The sequence below is a fragment of the Ranitomeya imitator genome, chromosome 1 (genome assembly GCF_032444005.1).
Source record: "Ranitomeya imitator isolate aRanImi1 chromosome 1, aRanImi1.pri, whole genome shotgun sequence".
Lineage (NCBI taxonomy): Eukaryota > Metazoa > Chordata > Amphibia > Anura > Dendrobatidae > Ranitomeya > Ranitomeya imitator.
The window spans coordinates 656,032,365-656,057,097 of record NC_091282.1 but is presented as its reverse complement, the minus strand read 5'-3'; the positions used below and the strand labels follow the sequence as shown (position 1 = coordinate 656,057,097).

The window sequence follows — 24,733 nt, the reverse complement described above, 5'->3', positions numbered from 1 at the left end:
AGTCAGTATCACACACTGTAGATTAGATACACAGCAGACAGTATCACACACTGTAGATTAGATACACGGATCAGCAGTCAGTATCACACGCTGTAGATTAGATACACAGATCAGCAGTCAGTATCACACACTGTAGATTAGATACACAGCAGACAGTATCACACGCTGTAGATTAGATACACAGATCAGCAGTCAGTATCACACACTGTAGATTAGATACACAGATCAGCAGTCAGTATCACACACTGTAGATTAGATACACAGATTAGCAGTCAGTATCACACACTGTAGATTAGATACACAGCAGACAGTATCACACACTGTAGATTAGATACACAGATCAGCAGACAGTATCACACGCTGTAGATTAGATACACGGATCAGCAGTCAGTATCACACGCTGTAGAATAGATACACATATCAGCAGTCAGTATCACACACTGTAGATTAGATACATGGATCAGCAGTCAGTATCACACACTGTAGATTAGATACACAGATCAGCAGTCAGTATCACACGCTGTAGAATAGATACACAGATCAGCAGACAGTATCACACGCTGTAGATTAGATACATGGATCAGCAGACAGTATCACACACTGTAGATTAGATACACAGATCAGCAGACAGTATCACACGCTGTAGATTAGATACACGGATCAGCAGTCAGTATCACACGCTGTAGAATAGATACACAGATCAGCAGTCAGTATCACACACTGTAGATTAGATACATGGATCAGCAGTCAGTATCACACACTGTAGATTAGATACATGGATCAGCAGTCAGTATCACACACTGTAGATTAGATACACAGATCAGCAGTCAGAATCACACACTGTAGATTAGATACATGGATCAGCAGTCAGTATCACACACTGTAGATTAGATACATGGATCAGCAGTCAGTATCACACACTGTAGATTAGATACACAGATCAGCAGACAGTATCACACACTGTAGATTAGATACACAGATCAGCAGTCAGTATCACACACTGTAGATTAGATACACAGCAGACATTATCACACGCAGTAGATTAGGTACACAGATCAGCAGTCAGTCTCACACATTGTAGATTAGATACACAGATCAGCAGTCAGTATCACACACTGTAGATTAGATACACGGATCAGCAGTCAGTATCACACGCTGTAGATTAGATACACAGATCAGCAGTCAGTATCACACACTGTAGATTAGATACACAGATCAGCAGTCAGTATCACACACTGTAGATTAGATACACAGATCAGCAGTCAGTATCACACACTGTAGATTAGATACACAGCAGACAGTATCACACGCTGTAGATTAGATACACAGATCAGCAGTCAGTATCACACACTGTAGATTAGATACACAGATCAGCAGTCAGTATCACACACTGTAGATTAGATACACGGATCAGCAGTCAGAATCATACGCTGTAGATTAGATACACAGATCAGCAGTCAGTATCACACACTGTAGATTAGATACACAGATCAGCAGTCAGTATCACACACTGTAGATTAGATACACAGATCAGCAGACAGTATCACACACTGTAGATTAGATACACAGATCAGCAGTCAGTATCACACACTGTAGATTAGATACACAGATCAGCAGTCAGTATCACACGCTGTAGATTAGATACACAGATCAGCAGTCAGTATCACACGCTGTAGATTAGATACACAGATCAGCAGTCAGTATCACACACTGTAGATTAGATACACAGATCAGCAGACAGTATCACACGCTGTAGATTAGATACACAGATCAGCAGTCAGTATCACATGCTGTAGATTAGATACACAGATCAGCAGTCAGTATCACACACTGTAGATTAGATACATGGATCAGCAGTCAGTATCACACACTGTAGATTAGATACACAGATCAGCAGTCAGTATCACACGCTGTAGAATAGATACACAGATCAGCAGACAGTATCACACGCTGTAGATTAGATACACAGATCAGCAGACAGTATCACACGCTGTAGATTAGATACACAGATCAGCAGACAGTATCACACGCTGTAGATTAGATACACAGATCAGCAGTCAGTATCACACGCTGTAGATTAGATACATGGATCAGCAGTCAGTATCACACACTGTAGATTAGATACACAGATCAGCAGTCAGTATCACACGCTGTAGAATAGATACACAGATCAGCAGACAGTATCACACACTGTAGATTAGATACACAGATCAGCAGACAGTATCACACGCTGTAGATTAGATACACGGATCAGCAGTCAGTATCACACACTGTAGAATAGATACACAGATCAGCAGTCAGTATCACACACTGTAGATTAGATACATGGATCAGCAGTCAGTATCACACACTGTAGATTAGATACACAGATCAGCTTTCAGTATCACACACTGTAGATTAGATACATGGATCAGCAGTCAGTATCACACACTGTAGATTAGATACATGGATCAGCAGTCAGTATCACACACTGTAGATTAGATACACAGACCAGCAGTCAGTATCACACACTGTAGATTAGATACACAGATCAGCAGACAGTATCACACACTGTAGATTAGATACATGGATCAGCAGTCAGTATCACACGCTGTAGAATAGATACACAGATCAGCAGTCAGTATCACACACTGTAGATTAGATACACAGACCAGCAGTCAGTATCACACACTGTAGATTAGATACACAGATCAGCAGACAGTATCACACACTGTAGATTAGATACACAGATCAGCAGTCAGTATCACACACTGTAGATTAGATACATGGATCAGCAGTCAGTATCACACACTGTAGATTAGATACACGGATCAGCAGTCAGTATCACACGCTGTAGATTAGATACACAGATCAGCAGTCAGTATCACACACTGTAGATTAGATACACAGCAGACAGTATCACATGCTGTAGATTAGATACACAGATCAGCAGTCAGTATCACACACTGTAGATTAGATACACAGATCAGCAGTCAGTATTACACACTGTAGATTAGATAAACAGATCAGCAGTCAGTATCACACACTGTAGATTAGATACACAGCAGACAGTATCACACACTGTAGATTAGATACACGGATCAGCAGTCAGTATCACACGCTGTAGATTAGATACACAGATCAGCAGTCAGTATCACACACTGTAGATTAGATACATGGATCAGCAGACAGTATCACACACTGTAGATTAGATACACAGATCAGCAGACAGTATCACACGCTGTAGATTAGATACATGGATCAGCAGTCAGTATGACACACTGTAGATTAGATACATGGATCAGCAGTCAGTATCACACACTGTAGATTAGATACACAGATCAGCAGTCAGTATCACACGCTGTAGAATAGATACACAGATCAGCAGACAGTATCACACGCTGTAGATTAGATACATGGATCAGCAGACAGTATCACACACTGTAGATTAGATACACAGATCAGCAGACAGTATCACACGCTGTAGATTAGATACATGGATCAGCAGTCAGTATCACACACTGTAGAATAGATACACAGATCAGCAGTCAGTATCACACACTGTAGATTAGATACATGGATCAGCAGTCAGTATCACACACTGTAGATTAGATACACAGATCAGCAGTCAGTATCACACACTGTAGATTAGATACATGGATCAGCAGTCAGTATCACACACTGTAGATTAGATACATGGATCAGCAGTCAGTATCACACACTGTAGATTAGATACACGGATCAGCAGTCAGTATCACACACTGTAGATTAGATACATGGATCAGCAGTCAGTATCACACACTGTAGATTAGATACATGGATCAGCAGTCAGTATCACACACTGTAGATTAGATACACAGATCAGCAGACAGTATCACACACTGTAGATTAGATACACAGATCAGCAGTAAGTATCACACGCTGTAGATTAGATACACAGATCAGCAGTCAGTATCACACACTGTAGATTAGATACATGGATCAGCAGTCAGTATCACACACTGTGGATTAGATACACGGATCAGCAGACAGTATCACACGCTGTAGATTAGATACACAGATCAGCAGTCAGTATCACACGCTGTAGATTAGATACACAGATCAGCAGTCAGTATCACACACTGAAGATTAGATACACGGATCAGCAGTCAGTATCACATGCTGTAGATTAGATACACAGATCAGCAGTCAGTATCACACACTGTAGATTAGATACACAGATCAGCAGTAAGTATCACACACTGTAGATTAGATACACAGCAGACAGTATCACACGCTGTAGATTACATACACAGATCAGCAGTCAGTATCACACACTGTAGATTAGATACACAGATCAGCAGTCAGTATCACACACTGTAGATTAGATACACGGATCAGCAGTCAGTATCACACACTGTAGATTAGATACACAGATCAGCAGTCAGTATCACACACTGTAGATTAGATACACAGATCAGCAGTCAGTATCACACACTGTAGATTAGATACACAGATCAGCAGTCAGTATCACACACTGTAGATTAGATACACAGCAGACAGTATCACACGCTGTAGATTAGATACACAGATCAGCAGTCAGTATCACACACTGTAGATTAGATACACAGATCAGCAGTCAGTATCACACGCTGTAGATTAGATACACAGATCAGCAGTCAGTATCACACACTGTAGATTAGATACACAGATCAGCAGTCAGTATCACACACTGTAGATTAGATACACAGATCAGCAGTCAGTATCACACGCTGTAGATTAGATACACAGATCAGCAGTCAGTATCACACGCTGTAGATTAGATACACAGATTAGCAGTCAGTATCACACGCTGTAGATTAGATACACAGATTAGCAGTCATTATCACACACTGTAGATTAGATACACAGATTAGCAGTCAGTATCACACACTGTAGATTAGATACACAGATCAGCAGTCAGTATCACACACTGTAGATTAGATACACAGACCAGCAGTCAATATCACACGCTGTAGATTAGATACACAGATTAGCAGTCAGTATCACACGCTGTAGATTAGATACACAGATCAGCAGTCAGTATCACACGCTGTAGATTAGATACACAGACCAGCAGTCAGTATCACACGCTGTAGATTAGATACACAGATTAGCAGTCAGTATCACACGCTGTAGATTAGATACATGGATCAGCAGTCAGTATCACACGCTGTAGATTAGATACACAGATCAGCAGTCAGTATCACACGCTGTAGATTAGATACACAGATTAGCAGTCAGTATCACACGCTGTAGATTAGATACACAGATTAGCAGTCATTATCACACGCTGTAGATTAGATACACAGATTAGCAGTCAGTATCACACACTGTAGATTAGATACACAGATCAGCAGTCAGTATCACACACTGTAGATTAGATACACAGATCAGCAGTCAGTATCACACGCTGTAGATTAGATACACAGATCAGCAGTCAGTATCACACACTGTAGATTAGATACACAGATTAGCAGTCAGTATCACACACTGTAGATTAGATACATGGATCAGCAGTCAGTATCACACACTGTAGATTAGATACACAGATCAGCAGTCAGTATCACACACTGTAGATTAGATACACAGATCAGCAGTCAGTATCACACGCTGTAGATTAGATACATAGATCAGCAGTCAGTATCACACGCTGTAGATTAGATACACAGATCAGCAGTCAGTATCACACGCTGTAGATGAGATACACAGATCAGCAGACAGTATCACACGCTGTAGATTAGATACACAGATCAGCAGTCAGTATCACACGCTGTAGATTAGATACACAGATCAGCAGTCAGTATCACACACTGTAGATTAGATACACAGATCAGCAGTCAGTATCACACACTGTAGATTAGATACACAGCAGACAGTATCACACGCTGTAGATTAGATACACAGATTAGCAGTCAGTATCACACACTGTAGATTAGATACACAGATCAGCAGTCAGTATCACACACTGTAGATTAGATACACAGATCAGCAGTCAGTATCACACACTGTAGATTAGATACACAGATCAGCAGTCAGTATCACACACTGTAGATTAGATACACAGATTAGCAGTCAGTATCACACACTGTAGATTAGATACATGGATCAGCAGTCAGTATCACACACTGTAGATTAGATACACAGATCAGCAGTCAGTATCACACACTGTAGATTAGATACACAGATCAGCAGTCAGTATCACACACTGTAGATTAGATACACAGATCAGCAGTCAGTATCACACGCTGTAGATTAGATACATAGATCAGCAGTCAGTATCACACGCTGTAGATTAGATACACAGATCAGCAGTCAGTATCACACGCTGTAGATGAGATACACAGATCAGCAGACAGTATCACACGCTGTAGATTAGATACACAGATCAGCAGTCAGTATCACACGCTGTAGATTAGATACACAGATCAGCAGTCAGTATCACACACTGTAGATTAGATACACAGATCAGCAGTCAGTATCACACACTGTAGATTAGATACACAGCAGACAGTATCACACGCTGTAGATGAGATACACAGATCAGCAGACAGTATCACACGCTGTAGATTAGATACACAGATCAGCAGTCAGTATCACACGCTGTAGATTAGATACACAGATCAGCAGTCAGTATCACACACTGTAGATTAGATACACAGATCAGCAGTCAGTATCACACACTGTAGATTAGATACACAGCAGACAGTATCACACGCTGTAGATTAGATACACAGATCAGCAGTCAGTATCACACACTGTAGATTAGATACACAGATCAGCAGTCAGTATCACACACTGTAGATTAGATACACAGATCAGCAGTCAGTATCACACGCTGTAGATTAGATACATGGATCAGCAGTCAGTATCACACACTGTAGATTAGATACACAGATCAGCAGTCAGTATCACACACTGTAGATTAGATACACAGATTAGCAGTCAGTATCACACACTGTAGATTAGATACATGGATCAGCAGTCAGTATCACACACTGTAGATTAGATACACAGATCAGCAGTCAGTATCACACACTGTAGATTAGATACACAGATCAGCAGTCAGTATCACACGCTGTAGATTAGATACACAGATCAGCAGTCAGTATCACACACTGTAGATTAGATACACGGATCAGCAGTCAGTATCACACACTGTAGATTAGATACACAGATCAGCAGTCAGTATCACACACTGTAGATTAGATACACAGATCAGCAGTCAGTATCACACGCTGTAGATTAGATACACAGATTAGCAGTCAGTATCACACACTGTAGATTAGATACACGGATCAGCAGTCAGTATCACACACTGTAGATTAGATACACAGATCAGCAGTCAGTATCACACACTGTAGATTAGATACATGGATCAGCAGTCAGTATCACACGCTGTAGATTAGATACACAGATCAGCAGACAGTATCACACACTGTAGATTAGATACACAGATCAGCAGTCAGTATCACACACTGTAGATTAGATATACAGATCAGCAGTCAGTATCACACGCTGTAGATTAGATACACAGATCAGCAGTCAGTATCACACACTGTAGATTAGATACACAGATCAGCAGTCAGTATCACACGCTGTAGATTAGATACACAGATCAGCAGTCAGTATCACACGCTGTAGATTAGATACATGGATCAGCAGTCAGTATCACACACTGTAGATTAGATACACAGATCAGCAGTCAGTATCACACACTGTAGATTAGATACATGGATCAGCAGTCAGTATCACACACTGTAGATTAGATACACAGATCATCAGTCAGTATCACACACTGTAGATTAGATACATGGATCAGCAGTCAGTATCACACGCTGTAGATTAGATACACAGATCAGCAGTCAGTATCACACACTGTAGATTAGATACACAGATAAGCAGTCAGTATCACACACTGTAGATTAGATACATGGATCAGCAGTCAGTATCACACGCTGTAGATTAGATACACAGATCATCAGTCAGTATCACACACTGTAGATTAGATACATGGATCAGCAGTCAGTATCACACGCTGTAGATTAGATACACAGATCAGCAGACAGTATCACACACTGTAGATTAGATACACAGATCAGCAGTCAGTATCACACACTGTAGATTAGATATACAGATCAGCAGTCAGTATCACACGCTGTAGATTAGATACACAGATCAGCAGTCAGTATCACACACTGTAGATTAGATACACAGATCAGCAGTCAGTATCACACGCTGTAGATTAGATACACAGATCAGCAGTCAGTATCACACGCTGTAGATTAGATACATGGATCAGCAGTCAGTATCACACACTGTAGATTAGATACATGGATCAGCAGACAGTATCACACACTGTAGATTAGATACATGGATCAGCAGTCAGTATCACACACTGTAGATTAGATACACAGATCAGCAGACAGTATCACACACTGTAGATTAGATACATGGATCAGCAGACAGTATCACACACTGTAGATTAGATACATGGATCAGCAGTCAGTATCACACACTGTAGATTAGATACATGGATCAGCAGACAGTATCACACACTGTAGATTAGATACATGGATCAGCAGTCAGTATCACACGCTGTAGATTAGATACACAGATCAGCAGTCAGTATCACACACTGTAGATTAGATACATGGATCAGCAGTCAGTATCACACACTGTAGATTAGATACACAGATCAGCAGACAGTATCACACACTGTAGATTAGATACACAGATCAGCAGTCAGTATCACACACTGTAGATTAGATATACAGATCAGCAGTCAGTATCACACGCTGTAGATTAGATACACAGATCAGCAGTCAGTATCACACGCTGTAGATTAGATACATGGATCAGCAGTCAGTATCACACACTGTAGATTAGATACACAGATCAGCAGTCAGTATCACACACTGTAGATTAGATACATGGATCAGCAGTCAGTATCACACACTGTAGATTAGATACACAGATCATCAGTCAGTATCACACACTGTAGATTAGATACATGGATCAGCAGTCAGTATCACACGCTGTAGATTAGATACACAGATCAGCAGTCAGTATCACACACTGTAGATTAGATACACAGATCAGCAGTCAGTATCACACGCTGTAGATTAGATACACAGATCAGCAGTCAGTATCACACGCTGTAGATTAGATACATGGATCAGCAGTCAGTATCACACACTGTAGATTAGATACACAGATCATCAGTCAGTATCACACACTGTAGATTAGATACATGGATCAGCAGTCAGTATCACACACTGTAGATTAGATACACAGATCAGCAGTCAGTATCACACACTGTAGATTAGATACACAGATCAGCAGTCAGTATCACACACTGTAGATTAGATACACAGATCAGCAGTCAGTATCACACACTGTAGATTAGATACATGGCTCACTTAGGCACCGCCCCCTCTGGCTTACATCTCCCGGCATGCAGTGCTGAGGGGGAGGCTCAGCATTGAGCATTCGGCACAGAGAGGAGCGGGATGGAGGAATTCCTGAGGGGCTGCAAGAGCGGAATACAGGTGAGAGGTGCAGGAGGGGGGGCCTCTGTGTCGGGGGTGCCTCTGTGTCGGGGGTGCAGGAGGGAGGGAGGGCCTCTGTGTCGGGGGTGCAGCTGTGTCGGGGGTGCAGGAGAGGGGGCCTCTGTGTCGGGGGTGCAGGAGAGGGGGCCTCTGTGTCGGGGGTGCAGGAGGGGGGGCCTCTGTGTCGGGGGTGCAGGATGGGGGGCCTCTGTGTCGGGGGTGCAGGAGAGGGACTGTGTGTCGGGGGTGCAGGAGAGGGGCCTCTGTTTCGGGGGTGCAGGAGGGGGGGCCTCTGTGTCGGGGGTGCAGGAGAGGGGGCCTCTGTGTCGGGGGTGCAGGAGGGGGGGCCTCTGTGTCGGGGGTGCAGGATGGGGGGCCTCTGTGTCGGGGGTGCAGGAGAGGGACTGTGTGTCGGGGGTGCAGGAGAGGGGCCTCTGTTTCGGGGGTGCAGGAGGGGGGGCCTCTGTGTCGGGGGTGCAGGAGCGGGACTGTGTGTCGGGGGTGCAGGAGGGGGCCTCTGTGTCGGGGGTGCAGGAGAGGGGGCCTCTGTGTCGGGGGTGCAGGAGGGGGGGCCTCTGTGTCGGGGGTGCAGGAGGGGGGGCCTCTGTGTCGGGGGTGCAGGAGAGGGGGCCTCTGTGTCGGGGGTGCAGGAGGGGGGGCCTCTGTGTCGGGGGTGCAGGATGGGGGGCCTCTGTGTCGGGGGTGCAGGAGAGGGGGCCTCTGTGTCGGGGGTGCAGGAGGGGGGGCCTCTGTGTCGGGGGTGCAGGATGGGGGGCCTCTGTGTCGGGGGTGCAGGAGAGGGACTGTGTGTCGGGGGTGCAGGAGAGGGGCCTCTGTTTCGGGGGTGCAGGAGGGGGGGCCTCTGTGTCGGGGGTGCAGGAGCGGGACTGTGTGTCGGGGGTGCAGGAGGGGGCCTCTGTGTCGGGGGTGCAGGAGAGGGGGCCTCTGTGTCGGGGGTGCAGGAGGGGGGGCCTCTGTGTCGGGGGTGCAGGAGGGGGGGCCTCTGTGTCGGGGGTGCAGGAGAGGGGCCTCTGTTTCGGGGGTGCAGGAGAGGGGCCTCTGTGTCGGGGGTGCAGGAGGGGGGGCCTCTGTGTCGGGGGTGCAGGAGCGGGACTGTGTGTCGGGGGTGCAGGAGGGGGCCTCTGTGTCGGGGGTGCAGGAGAGGGGCCTCTGTGTCGGGGGTGCAGGAGGGGGCCTCTGTGTCGGGGGTGCAGGAAGGGGGGCCTCTGTGTCGGGGGTGCAGGAGAGGGACTGTGTGTCGGGGGTGCAGGAGAGGGGCCTCTGTGTCGGGGGTGCAGGAGGGGGGGCCTCTGTGTCGGGGGTGCAGGAGAGGGGCCTCTGTTTCGGGGGCGCAGGAGAGGGGCCTCTGTGTCGGGGGTGCAGGAGGGGGGGCCTCTGTGTCGGGGGTGCAGGAGCGGGACTGTGTGTCGGGGGTGCAGGAGGGGGCCTCTGTGTCGGGGGTGCAGGAGAGGGGCCTCTGTGTCGGGGGTGCAGGAGGGGGCCTCTGTGTCGGGGGTGCAGGAAGGGGGGCCTCTGTGTCGGGGGTGCAGGAGAGGGACTGTGTGTCGGGGGTGCAGGAGAGGGACTGTGTGTCGGGGGTGCAGGAGAGGGGCCTCTGTGTCGGGGGTGCAGGAGAGGGGCCTCTGTGTCGGGGGTGCAGGAAGGGGGGCCTCTGTGTCGGGGGTGCAGGAGGGGGCCTCTGTGTCGGGGGTGCAGGAGAGGGGCCTCTGTGTCAGGGGTGCAGGAGGGGGCCTCTGTGTCGGGGGTGCAGGAAGGGGGGCCTCTGTGTCGGGGGTGCAGGAGAGGGACTGTGTGTCGGGGGTGCAGGAGGGGGCCTCTCTGTCGGGGGTGCAGGAGAGGGGCCTCTGTGTCGGGGGTGCAGGAAGGGGGGCCTCTGTGTCGGGGGTGCAGGAGAGGGACTGTGTCGGGGGTGCAGGAGGGGGCCTCTGAGTCGGGGGTGCAGGAGAGGGGCCTCTGTGTCGGGGGTGCAGGAGAGGGGCCTCTGTGTCGGGGGTGCAGGAGGGGGCCTCTGTGTCGGGGGTGCAGGAGGGGGGCCTCTGTGTCGGGGGTGCAGGAGAGGGGCTTCTGTGTCGGGGGTGCAGGAGAGGGGCTTCTGTGTCGGGGGTGCAGGAGGGGGCCTCTGTGTCGGGGGTGCAGGAGGAGGGCTCTGTTGGGGGGGTGCAGGAGGAGGGCTCTGTTGGGGGGGTGCAGGAGGAGGGCTCTGTCGGGGGGGTGCAGGAGGAGGGCTCTGTGTCGGGGGGTGCAGGAGGAGGTCTCTGTCGGGGGGTGCAGGAGGAGGGCTCTGTTGGTGGGGTGCAGGAGAGGGGCCTCTGTGTCGGGGGGTGCAGGAGGAGGGCTCTGTCGGGGGGTGCAGGAGGAGGGCTCTGTTGGTGGGGTGCAGGAGAGGGGCCTCTGTGTCGGGGGGTGCAGGAGGAGGGCTCTGTGTCCAGGTGCAGGAGGGGGACTGTGTGTCGGGGTGCAGGAGGGGCGCCGGGCTTCTGTGTCAGTACAGTGTACCCAGCCCCACTGCTCTTCCATGTGACACTGCTCTGCTGTGTGCCCGTTATCACGTGGACTTGTCGTACGGGGCAGCTGGCTGTTACCCCATTCTTCGCTCTGCATTTCCCGTCCTACGCTCTGCGCTCAGGCGTTTGACACTGGGAGGATCTGAGCTGCTGTGTGATCCCGGACACTGGCCCTTTATTTCTCATGCCTCAGTGTTGTGACTGTCACATGATCTGTGCTCTGTCACCCAGGACTCTACTACGCAGGGGCATCAGGAAACCCTGCAGCAAATCCTGAGCATGTGCGCAATCACTTACACAAATTGACAGAGTGAATATTACGGACTACAAACACCACAATTTCCATCACGTTTCGTGTTCCCATTTTGGCCAAATACGGTAGATGCTTTCATTTTGTTCCCTAAACTGGGATGTGAGTGACTGCTATGGGTGACTCTACCTTCACTAGATTTCCCCATTTACTAGTAAGGTCGTTCCTGTAGAAATGGTGCTTGTCACTGCTGGCAATTTTTATGTGTAAATACAGGAACGTGGCACGGGGGGCTCCCATTTTGAAACCTTATGAAGTCAGGCTTAAAATATTGCTCTTTGGAGACGGCCAGCTGGCATCTGCCACATCCCGCTATTTTTACACCCGTACGTCCACTGATCGTATTTCATGGCGCAGTGTCTATTTTTCTACTTCTTTCAGGGGGTGCTGGGGATGGGGATAGCGCAATCATGCATAGAGCAGGGGCTATGTGTTGAGACCCCTAATTTTGCTTCAGAGTTAAGATCTGTAATTAGGACCGAGGTCGAAAGCACCTTTAAATCCCTCTCCCAGGGGGGTTTAATATCAAGAGGCACAAGACCAGCAGGAGGTGCCCTGAATCTGAGACCGATAGTTCCGAGGAAGAACAGAGAGACTCGGGTTCATTGGACTCTTCTTCATCCTCAGAGGAAGAGATGGATGGGTGGGTGCCATTGTTTTCCATAAGAAGAAATAGATGGTCTGGTCAAGGCAGTAGGAGCCATGATGAGAGTGATGGACCTTCACCCAGAACAATCTGTGCAGGATGTTATGTTTGGTGGACTCTGACAGAAGAAACTTAGGTCATTAAAGTCCTCTGTGCCGTCCTTCAAAAGGAAATATCCTTTTGATGATTTAGCATCCACATTCTGGAATACAGCCCCAAAGTTAGACGTTGCTGTTGCCAAGGCTTTCAGGAAATTTGCCCTTCCCTTTGAGGACATGGGAGTATTTAAGGATCTGCTAGATAAAAGAGCAGATTCTTTCCTTAAGGATGCCTGCGAACCGTTGGGGGCAGTTTAAGACCTGTTATAGCAGCAACCTGCCCAGCTATGTCTTTAGTGATTTGGTTAGACCAATTAGAGAAGCTGCTGTGGGATAGGGTATCTAAGGATAGGAAACTAGAGTCCATTCCCTAAATATGGGGGGCTTCGACTTTCCTGGCTGACTTGTCGGCTTATTCAGTTCGACTGGTGGCCAAATCCGCAGCCTTCTCCAACGCAGCCCGTAGAGCTCTCTGGCTTAAATGTAATGTTGGCCTGGGGATGTCCAGTCAAAATTATGTTCCATTCCCTGTGAAGGTGAATTTGTGTTCAGGTCAACATTAGATATTCTTGAGCAAGCAGGGGATAAGAAAAACAGATTTCCAACCGGCCTATTCCTACCTATAAGACGTCTTTTCAGCTTAAAAATTTTTTTTTGTACAAGACCCCCGAGAGAGCAAAACAGTTGGGAAGAGGGGAGAAAAGAAAAACGGAGGGTTCCACATTGAAGGTCCCTCTCAGGATTGGAAGCCCTCCCAGTGATGGTCTTTCCCAGGTGGGGAGGAAGATTATCCCTCTTTCTCCCAGCCTGGGACAAGATTTCCAGGAGTTCCTGGATACTGAGCCTATTAAAGTCAGGCTTAAAGGGACTCTGTCACCTGAATTTGGCGGGACTGGTTTTGGGTCATATGGGCGGAGGTTTTGGGTGTTTGATTCACCCTTTCCTTACCCGCTGACTGCATGCTGGCTGCAATATTGGATTGAAGTTCATTCTCTGTCCTCCATAGTACACGCCTGCGCAAAGCAATCTTGCCTTGTGCAGGTGTGTACTATGGAGGACAGAGAATGACCTTCAATCCAATATTGCAGCCAGCATGCAGCCAGCAGGTAAGGAAAGGGTGAATCAAACACCCGAAAACTCCGCCCATATGACCCAAAACCAGTCCCGCCAAATTCAGATGACAGGTTCCCTTTAAAGATAGAATTTCTCTCATTCCTAGTCCCAAACTTTGTGGTAACTCCACAACAGTCCTCTTCAGAGGAACATTGGGCCATGGAACATGAAATGTTCAAGCTAGTGGACAAAGCTTTCCTCCAGGAGATCTCCCCCCTCAGGAAAAGAGAAGGATTCTACTCCCATTCTTTCTGGTGAAGAAAGCAGACAGATCCTTCAGGACAATAATAAACACGAAAAACTGAACAAGCCTCTAAAGACTCAAACTTTCAAAATGGAGTCAATAAAAATAACTGTCAAAATCTTGCTACCTGATTGCTTTGACAGTCCTGGACCTGAGATGCTTATCACATTCGTATACACAAAGACTCTCAGAAGTTCTTCAGGGTATTGGTCTCCATACCAATATGGGGGAAGTCAGAGCTTTATTTTCAGTACAGAGCCCTACCTTTCAGCTTGGCAGTGGCCCTTCGAGTGTTCACCAAGGTGGTGGCGGAAGCAGTGGCACAGCTGAGGAAACAGGACGTCTTGATTGTCCCTTACCTGGATGACTTCCTAGTGATAGGCAACTCTAGTAGGTGTGTGTGTGGGGGGGGGGGGGGACGGGGTAGAAAACTACAAGGCAGATTTCCTGAGCCGCACTCAGTTGAAACAAGGCAAATGGGTTCAAAAACAGTCCATTTTCAACCAGATTATATAGAGCTGTGGGATCTCCCAGTAATATATCTCTTTGCCAATAGTGAAATCACGAGGGTAGAGTCCTTTTGCTCCATAGATTCCAGAGGGAACCCTCAGGCTCTAAATGCCTTCATGATTCCTTGAAATCAGAGCCTGGCCTATGCCTTTATCCCCCCTGGTCATCCTGATCCCAGCGGTCCTGAGGAAAATCAGGGAGGACAGGGCAAGGGTATTCCTGATAGCCTCCTTCTGGCCAAAAAGAACTTGGTTCTCCTGGCTGAGGATGATGTCTATCACCGATCCTTGGGTACTACCGAAAGTTTCGGATCTTCTCTCCCAGGGGCCGGAATATCATCCTCGGGCAGCGAATTTACACTTAACAGCATGGAATTTGAGAGGACACTTTTCAGGGACAGAGGTTTTTTTCCAAACTTGGTTTTTACCCTACTCCAAAGTAGGAAAGTTGTCACTACAAAAGCCTGTGGCAAAACTTGGAAAAAATCCTATCCACCTAATGGGTCAGTCCAGGATGGGGTTCCTATCACAGTCATCCTGAAATTTTTACAGAAGAGATTAGAGCAGGGCCTTGCTGCTAGCCGGCTAGGAGGCTATACAGTGGCCGTATTAGGAGCCCTGTATAATCATGATGGGGTGGGCAATCCTTGGGTAGCTAGATTCATTAGAGCCTCCGCCAGATCTAGACCCATTGCTACCCAGAAATCACTACCATGGGATTTGAATTTGGTATTGTCAGTTCTAATCGGTCCCCCTTTTGAGCTCTTAAAATCTTAACGGAAGTGGATTTTATCTCTTAAGACTGTTCTTCTAGTGGCATTGCCATCAGTCCGCAGGCTGTGCGACATTCAGGCCCTGTCTGCAGGGCCCCTTCACTCAAATTTTAGTATGGGGTCATTCTGAAACCCGACTCTGCCTACTTACCTAAGGTAGCGTCTAGCTTCCATAGGTCCCAAGAAGTAGTCCTCCCTTCCTTTTGCTCAAACCCGAAGAACACAAAAGAGGAAAGTTTCCATATGTTAGATGTAAGAAGATGTCTAGTTCAGTACCTAGCGTCCACCCAGGGGTGCAGGAACGATAGGTCTGATTGTGTGTTTTCAAGGGTTCAAGGCTTCAAAAAGCACCTTGGCAAGGTGGATAAGGGGTGCAATCTCGTTGGCCTACTCGTCCAGTGGGAATGTCGAATGTCACCCCAGAGGGATTGAGAGCTCATTCTACGAGAGTGGTGGCAGCCTTCTGGGCGGAAAAGTCAGAGGTCTCCATAGAGCAGATCTGTAAGTTTGCTACTTGGTCATCTCCTTCTACTTTTACCATCGCTATCACCCGGACCTAGCCTCTTCTTCTGATCTAACCTTTGGGAGAAGGGTTCTACAGGCTGTGGTCCCTTCCTAAGATATGATTCTCTGCAATTCTCTCCATGGTGCTGTCATGGGGAAGGAGAAAGACAGTTACTTACCGGTAACAGGATTTCTCAGAGCCCATGACAGCACCCTTATATTTCCTCCCGTCACGTGTGGATGAGCACGCTCTTTTTTTCTGTTTGTGTTTGATTTATGTATAGGTTGCAGGGTGTTTGCTTAGAAGTATTATGGTTAAAATGTTTATTATAATAACCTGGAGGTCCTCCTGTGCTCTGTAAACTAACTGAATCCGGAGGAGGGGTGCCGCCCTTTTTATCTGTAGGTTCCCTGTCCTCTGAAGGGGGATTCCCTCTCTCCATGGTACTGTCATGGGCTCTCAGAAATTCCATTACCGGTAAGGAACTGTCTTTTTCCATCTGTAATCCTCAATGTAAAATGTGGTCATTACTGGGGAAGTTGGGTGATTCAGGTGGCCATATTCATTGTGGTTAGTAATTTCTGGGAAAACTGGGTTAAGATGACGGCCAATATTGCCGCTATTAGAGACCCGTGGTTTCACCTGGCTTTTCCAGACTCCAGAACACCACATAGCAGATGTCTGAGAGAGTGGGGTGACTTTCTGACTCCAGTCGGCCATCTTGCTTTTTGCTGCAATTAATGAATGTTGTTTTGTCGAGGCTCGTTACTTTTCCGCTGGTGATCGCATATTTCCTGTGTACACATGCAGCTTTTTTCCATTTCAGCTCCATTAATCTTTTTTTCCTTTCAGCGTTTAAGGGTCAATTTCAAAATATTGCTTTTCCTAAACAAATGGGGCGAGTGGTGACATATGGTGCAGTGTTCTCTTTCTTTTACGGACATTAGGACTTAGGTCGCGCTCCATAAATCAATTACTTAACCGTTCTGTAAATACATTACATCCACGTCTGCAACTCCCAAATCTTTACCGTATCCCAGAAACAGCGCTGTTCTCCAGAGTCGTCCGTCATCTGTCGGTATATCTTGGTTCCTGTTGGTTCCCTTCATGCAATTGATTCTAATCTGAATGCTATGTGGGTATGTTACCATCCCTTTAAAATTTAAAGGGACTGTACAGTGAAAAAAAAAACTAGGAGCAATTGGGTCTTTTATAATGTCTGATTTGTGCTTAATACTTTTTTTTTTTAAATCCTTAAAGTATCCCAGTATCCTAAAAGTTCTTTGTAGGTCTCCATTTTGTGACCTCTTTAGAACATGTGATCAATAGATTCAGGAAAAGAGGCGGAGCTAATTCTAAAGGGGCCTAGAGTGGTGTAATATCTGTTGCTTTGTCTGTTACCATAATGGGGACCAAGCACCCTGAGGTCTGACTCCCTTTAAGTAAGCCCCACCCTTCTGAATGCAGTAGCCAATGATGCATATTGTCTGTGGAATATGGCTGCAAGACTCTCCTTGATATTTTAAGCTCCTTTAAAGATGTCGGGGCTCCCTGAACTTTATGAAACCATGTGTACCTCCAGATGTTGGGGCCTGGTCACTGATCTAAGGCCGGATGTGATATGGGGGCAATGGCGCCTCTTGTAATCTGCTTTATTACAGTAATGTATAGTTAAGTGCCTGTTGTGTTTGTTCTAGTGGGCGAGATTACACGAGCGGCATAATACAGATAATGGCGATAGCCCATCATGCAATTACTCATTTAGAATGGCTTTTATTTTGTAGGGATTTTTTTATAGGGATTTTTTTGCTTTTTTTTTTTTTTTGTCATTTTTACACGACCTTTCAATATCGTTTTCCTGCCCAATCGTATAGATTTCTAAAGGTTTTGCCTCCTGTTCAACGAAAAGTAAACTTATTAAAGCCGCAAAAGCCTTCGTAGTAAGTAGTGTATGGTGGCATTGCACGGGCAGGATGATAAACAATATGACTGCCATTACTTCCCCCGTTTCGTAGAGTCCTTATTTGATGCCTGCTCATAGGGCTTGTCGTACTGTAGCAAGGTAAATATTTCATGGAAAGTATTGAGTTTTATTTAGTGTTTTTATTTTTTTCAGAATAAACATGGCGGACAGGAATTCCACGTGGTCCTGGGCAATGAAGCGTGTGACTTAGATTCCATGGTGTCGGCCATCACGTTGGCGTATTACTTGGCCAAGGTGAGTGTCCCATATCAGGCCGACTATTACTAACCCAGCTGCTAAACCCGTACGCCCTCATGCAGGAAAAAAAAAAGTGAAAAAACAAAATCACCGTTCCCTATTATTTTGATGAGTCCAGTTGAACTGGATTTGCTCACAGATACCCCTTCTTCCTCCATTACTGTAGACTTCTTCCAGCAAGAACATTGTATATGTTCCGGTGCTGAACATCCCCCGTCAGGACTTTCCTCTCCGCACAGAGAGTACATTCTTCCTCAAAGAAAACTGTCTCCCGGAGGCGCTCTTGATCTTCCGCGATGAGATAGACCTGGGCGGACTGTATGAGGCAGGCCAGTTGGTATTGTCGCTGGTGGATCACAATGTGCTGCCCAGGTGAGGGAACATCATCAGTAGCGTCTCGGAGTATCCTTGCTGAGTGTGCAAATGCCTATAGATCGCGTGGGAGCAGGCAGAAGGCAGAGATGTTTTGTTCCCACTGCTGCCTACCTGATGACTGAATGAGCGCTGTGCATACAGTACAGAAAGTAGGGATTTTTTTCTTGTATTTTTAGTTTTTTGTGTTTTACAAACCATTTTTTTGTCGGTCAGGGCGGACTCTTTCATGGAAGATGTGGTAACCGAGGTCATAGACCACCATGTCGTGGACAGGAGTTCGTCTCGTAATTGCCGGGTTACCGCAGAGCTGGTGGGATCTTGTACTACTTTGGTAGCAGAAAAGATCCTGCGGGAAGCCCCTCACATCCTGGACCCTCAAGTGGCGTCCATGCTGCGTGGTAAATCCTCTATACTCGGCGGTCGACTGGATTGCCTAATGAACAGAAAAGGGTTAAATGTCGAGTGAAGTATTTATTCGTTACCTTCACAGGTGCCATTGTCCTGGATTGTGTGAACATGGCATCCGCGGCCGGGAAGGTCACCCCGAAAGATACGGAGTATGTGACAATCCTGGAGTCGAAGTTCCCTGATCTGCCACCGAGGGACGCTTTGTTTGATTCACTTCAGAATGCCAAGTTTAATGTGTCAGGTATCCCTGAGATATTCTGCTTGAATATGAGATATTGGCCCCTTGGTGTTTTATGGCCCAGACTCAGGAGCTGTATAATACGGCACAAGCTCCGATCACGGCTGTTCAATTGTTTGGATGATACTGTTAACCACTGGCGTATTTGGACAGTCTGGTTGCCAGCTCCCATCACCAGTGATGTGATTGCTGGGCAGCTATTGGCCTGCTAAAGGACTCCATAACTACTATTTTGGCCTTAAATTGTGAAATGTCACCGCAGCTTTGGGGGCAACCAGAGAAGAGAACAGCATGTGACTATCTCTGAGGCGATATGTATTAACCCATTTATTGCGCAGGTCTAACCACAGATCAGATGCTCCGGAAGGACCTGAAAGGCCTGGTCGGTCTGGATATCAGGTTGGCCATCAGTGCCATATACATGGACATCGAGGTGAGTGTGAGAGGAATTGCATGATGTGCGATTGTCTGTTATCCTGCGGGGGAGGAGTAGTCAGAGGCTAGACGTCCGTCCTGCACCTAAGGCAACGTTTCTTCGCTCTCAGTTTTCTACATTTCTATTTTCCTCAAAGGAGTTCCTCCAGAGGAAAGACATGGAGGAAGAGCTACAGAATTTCTGTCAGAGACACCATTACAATGTGATCGTCGCCATGGCAATTGCGTTCACCAGTGCCAACGAGCCGAGGAGGCAGATAGCTGTGTACAGCCTGCAGGGGGTGCTGAGAGCAATGGTAAGACAAGACATGGGAAGGTGTAAACTGGGGCAAGGTGGTCAGCCTGGATGCTTCCTGACCGGTGATATCCAATATGGCTGCCAGCCAGACTGCTCTGTGGCCATTTATCAGACACATCATTCAGGAGTCTTGGCTGGAGCTGGCGGCCATCTTTAATTTGCTTATCTGATGTTCCAGCACAGTGGAGGGAAGCGACAGATAAGCACTGTGTGTGTTCACAAGGCAGGGGCGGTTATATATACAGGGTGGCGAGGACACGCTGTGGACTTTGCCCCTATTTTGGACCTCATGGTATGTAAAAGTTATATTTTCTGCAGGCATTGAGTTCTTAAAGGGTTCCTCTGCCTGAGCAGAGTCAGGCCACTCGCTTCAGCCAGCAGCTCTCCCTCCTGACTCTTTATACACATGCACACTCTGCTCAGGCGAGAGCGCTTGAGTTCTCAATAGGAACAAGGGGATTCGGGCGACCTGTGACTCCTCTGTCAGCAATATTCACAATCCTCATCTCTCCCGTGACATCTGCTGTCAGGGAGAATAGTTGGGAAGCCCCCCAAATACATTAAGTGGTCAGTGTGTCCCACAGACTAGACATGTAGAGCAGAGCAGCCACAAGGTGACAGTAGTAAGACTGCTTTGTTTTCTCTGGAGGAGAGCTAGTTTGCATATTTTTTTCCCAAGAGGCATTGCCTGGTCTCATTAAGGGTGATACTACTCTCCATTGACCAGGAGTATTCTAAAAACCTGCAATGGTTTAAAGCTACCCCTAGAGGGAGTTCTGGTGCTGGTAGCTGAGGAACTTTATAATTCTAATTTATAAGAACTTAATAAAAAGGTACTTCTTTTTTTTTTTTTGGCCTGTACACGCAAAATTATACAATTGCAATTTATTTTACTTTTTTAACAATTTTTTTCTACCCCATCCCCCACTCTCTCTGCCCATGGAGCTGTCATGCCTCCCTGTAACTGGATCTGGGTCATTCATTAACTTGACCAAAGTTTAAACTTTCAGCTCTGAAACGTGAATCCGGGACATTTGCTTATTTTCACACAGACGTCCCCAACAAGAAGCCGTAACCCACAGTCAGCTGTAGGTGAGAAACTAGTAGAAAAAGGGTAGTTGTGAGGTGACTTAAATATGGATTATAAAATGTTAACTTCTTCTCCCTTTTGCACCCCCCTTTTACTTGAGATATATTAGACCTCTGCATTTATCCGACATTTATGACCTGTCGAGGTGCGTAGATGTCAGAGATGAGAACATCCCTTTAATCCTCCCCGCTAACGGCCATTGCAGCAGACTCTGGGTATTCCTCTGACTGGCCGCTGTGTAATACCGCTTGTCTCCTGTGGTGGCCACTGTTGGGTGAGATACTTACCTGGCTGTGTTTTTGTAGTTCATCTTGGTGTGCTGGGATAAGGACTGCTGTGATCAACTGATCACTGAGCCTCCAGCATGTTTAACCCCTTCAGGAAATGGGTATTTCTCTTTTTTACGCATTGGTTTGTTTTGTTTTGCTTTTTCCCTAGACAATGACACCATTTGTTTTACTGGAAATCGGAGGGGGGGGGAGGGGGACACAATTTTGCTATTATTTTCTGGGCTTTATTTTTACGATGCTCATTGTGGTTTAAACATGACCTGACGTCATGATTCTCCAGGGTAGAAGAAAAAGGACCCATAAGTTTGAGGCAATACCCAACATTTTTATAAAATGTATTATTCATTGTAAGAGGTTATTCTCAGTTTGATGGAATTTGTTGGATTGGGCATGTAATAACAAACACTATAAGGCTATGTGCACACGTTGCGAATTAGGCTTAGGAATTTCTGGTTCGGATTCTGCCTCTCCTGGATTTGTTGTGTTTTTGCTGGGGTTTTTACCCCTGCGGTTTTCTATAATGGAATGGGTACAAAAAAGCTGCAGATTCACAAAAAAGTGACATGCTACTTCTTTTAAACCGCAGCGGATTTTCCGCAAAGTGCGCACAACATTTTTTTTTCTCATTGATTTACATTGTACTGTAAATTAATTGCAGATCTGCAGCGTTTCTGCACCTCAAAAAACACTGCGGATCCGCAGAGAATCTGCAACGTGTGCACATAGCCTAACAATTTACTGCCAATTAAAATTTGCAGCCGTTATTCAAATAGTAACACATATATATATATATATATATATATATATATATATATATATATATATATATATATATATATATATATATATAATCTTGTTGCCTAGGAGTCCAACCACCTCTGCTGTGTAGTTTGTAAGCACTGTGATTAGGAGCACTCCAGCAATCCTGGCCAGCTTCAAAGCAGCACTTACAAGCTCAATGGAAAAAATCTTGTAAACACTGCATATATTCTGCTGTCTCGCAGCAGTGGTTGGTCTCCAAGGCAACTAGTTACATTTTCAGCTGTTCTTTAAACTGTAACATTTTAGTTTTTTTATATTTTGAGTTTTTTCTTATTTTCTGTATTAGGTGAGTAGCGTTCTGGAGCAGGCCACATCGCCAGATCTGGAGCTGTCCCCTATAACCTGCCATTCTTGTAGCCACATTACGGCCTACGTCCAAGGCAACACCGGCGCTTCTCGTAAGAAAGTCCTGCCCATACTGAAGGACTTCTTAAAGAAAAGGGACAGCGAGGAAAGCAGCGGCCGACCCATGCAGTCTTTCCATGGAGCCGAGGACTGTAAGGGACATCGTGAATTTACGGATCTTCATGTGGAAGAGAATTCGGAGAGCAGCGAGCGGCACGGAGACCCCGAGGAGCAGCCGGACAACCTGGACGTTTGTGGTGAAGATGGAATGAAGGGTAAAGAGTTCGGAGCCGGGTTCAGGAGACTGATGGAGGATGGACTGGACGAGGACAACTCCTTCCCCCCGACCCCTATGAACAGTCTTGTGGAGGGTTGTCCCCTTGATCGGGGGCTGCCAAAATTGACTGCAGAAGCCATTTTAGAGCGGATCAACCGTATCGCTGTGGTAAATTCTGAGGTAAACTCCACAACTGGAAGCCAATGATGATGCCCGAAACCCCTAATTAACATGCAAATCAAAAATTTCTCCTACCAGAGGAAAGAAAAATTGCGGTATTTGTCAGACAGCAATGCATTTCTTATTTTTTATATAATTTTTATTTTTTAAATTTGGAAATTTTAGGTTTTGCAAGTACGGGTGGTGTTATATGTGAATTACCTCAGGTCAGGAAGGGACTTTATGGGAACTCTTTCCTAACATTGTCTGTATGCCTGTGACAGAGTGCATGCTGAGAGCTCTTCGTGTTAACCAGTGAGACTTGACAGAAATGAAGTAAAAAAATGGCCCAAGTAACCCTTCGCTCTCCTCCTTTTGAAGTGAAATATTTATTATCTAATATTTAATGGCGGGAGCCATTTTGTAGAATGAACCTTGTTTCTAATACGGTACATGAGGTAATCAAAATGGCCACCGGGAATGTCTGGGGTGGGGGAGTCTGTTGCCAATAGCAACATTTCATTTTACATTAAAAAAGAAAGCCGAGTTGTGATTGGTTGGTATGGGCAACAACGATAGCGGTACAAATTTGATAGGCTGGTGGAGCAATGCAAAAATGTCAGGTAGAATAGGTATAAAATGATAGGCATGGATGGTGGCTGCATTATGTCCCATGGCCTGATACATATAGGCTATAAATAATGAAGCACAAGTGTAAAAAATAAAATATTCTAATAATGCAACTAATATTAATAAGTTAGGAGTGATTCCTGGTAGACTGAGGTCTTTGGGCCTATATAGAGGATAATACATAGTCAAGTTTTTATAGGATTAACCTGTTGAAAACTGGAAAATTTAGACATGACTACTTTTCACCCCAATATCTCACTCCTGAAATTCCAGATTCACAGGGGTTCATGAAATAATGCTGAGATGGCACTGAATGTTGGGGTCCTCAGACAATAGAACTGCTGTAGGTGTCGTCGTTCCTGCCTGTGACATGGAACAAGGTAGTCACTAGGGACTTCTGCTGACTTATAAAATAGCGGCTCTGCAGGGTCCGGATTAAATATGAAGAATCCCTTGAAGGCCTGTCAGGTTGTGTATTTTACCATTCCTAGTCCCTTTTACTGTTTGGGACATATGTTTGTTAAGGTGGGATTGGCGGTACGTAACGAGGTGCGACAATCAAATGTGGTGAAACTCAAAGGGCAATTCCCTAAAGGGTTTGTAGTCATGGCTCTGCCCACTGTTAGTGACATCACTGAATTGTAATATGATGTAAATAAAATTTATAATTAAAGGGAACCCTTCCAACAACTGTTCTCAACTGTTTTTAAGAGACTTTCAGAAGGGATTGCACACTACAGATATCGTTGGAATAAACGGTCAGTACCGCAAACCCATGACCTCACATCCGTACGTCTTATGTTCTGTTTCTTCCCATGTCTGCTTTTGAGACTTTGGATGTGATGTTTAATAAATGAATACTTCCTCCCTGTTA

The 24,733-nt window shown here is 46.1% G+C and overlaps 1 protein-coding gene across 1 annotated transcript; it reads left to right on the top strand.

Moving 5' to 3' along the window:
- Positions 1 to 9,458: 9,458 nt before the first annotated feature.
- Positions 9,459 to 24,733, top strand: PRUNE1 (prune exopolyphosphatase 1). The gene is made up of 8 exons (XM_069728763.1): positions 9,459 to 9,548; positions 18,388 to 18,489; positions 18,659 to 18,864; positions 19,081 to 19,265; positions 19,358 to 19,516; positions 19,852 to 19,946; positions 20,086 to 20,244; positions 22,735 to 24,733. Exons 1-8 carry the CDS (start codon positions 9,510 to 9,512, stop codon positions 23,275 to 23,277), a joined length of 1,488 nt encoding a protein of 495 aa, XP_069584864.1. The 5' UTR covers positions 9,459 to 9,509; the 3' UTR covers positions 23,278 to 24,733.

Coding starts and splice junctions, on each gene's coding strand:
- PRUNE1 (XM_069728763.1), top strand. CDS start 9,510: ATGGAGGAATTCCTGAGGGGCTGCAAGAGCGGAATACAG. Junction 9,549..18,387: donor GCTGCAAGAGCGGAATACAG/GTGAGAGGTGCA, acceptor TATTTTTTTCAG/AATAAACATGGCGGACAGGA. Junction 18,865..19,080: donor GATCACAATGTGCTGCCCAG/GTGAGGGAACAT, acceptor TTTGTCGGTCAG/GGCGGACTCTTTCATGGAAG.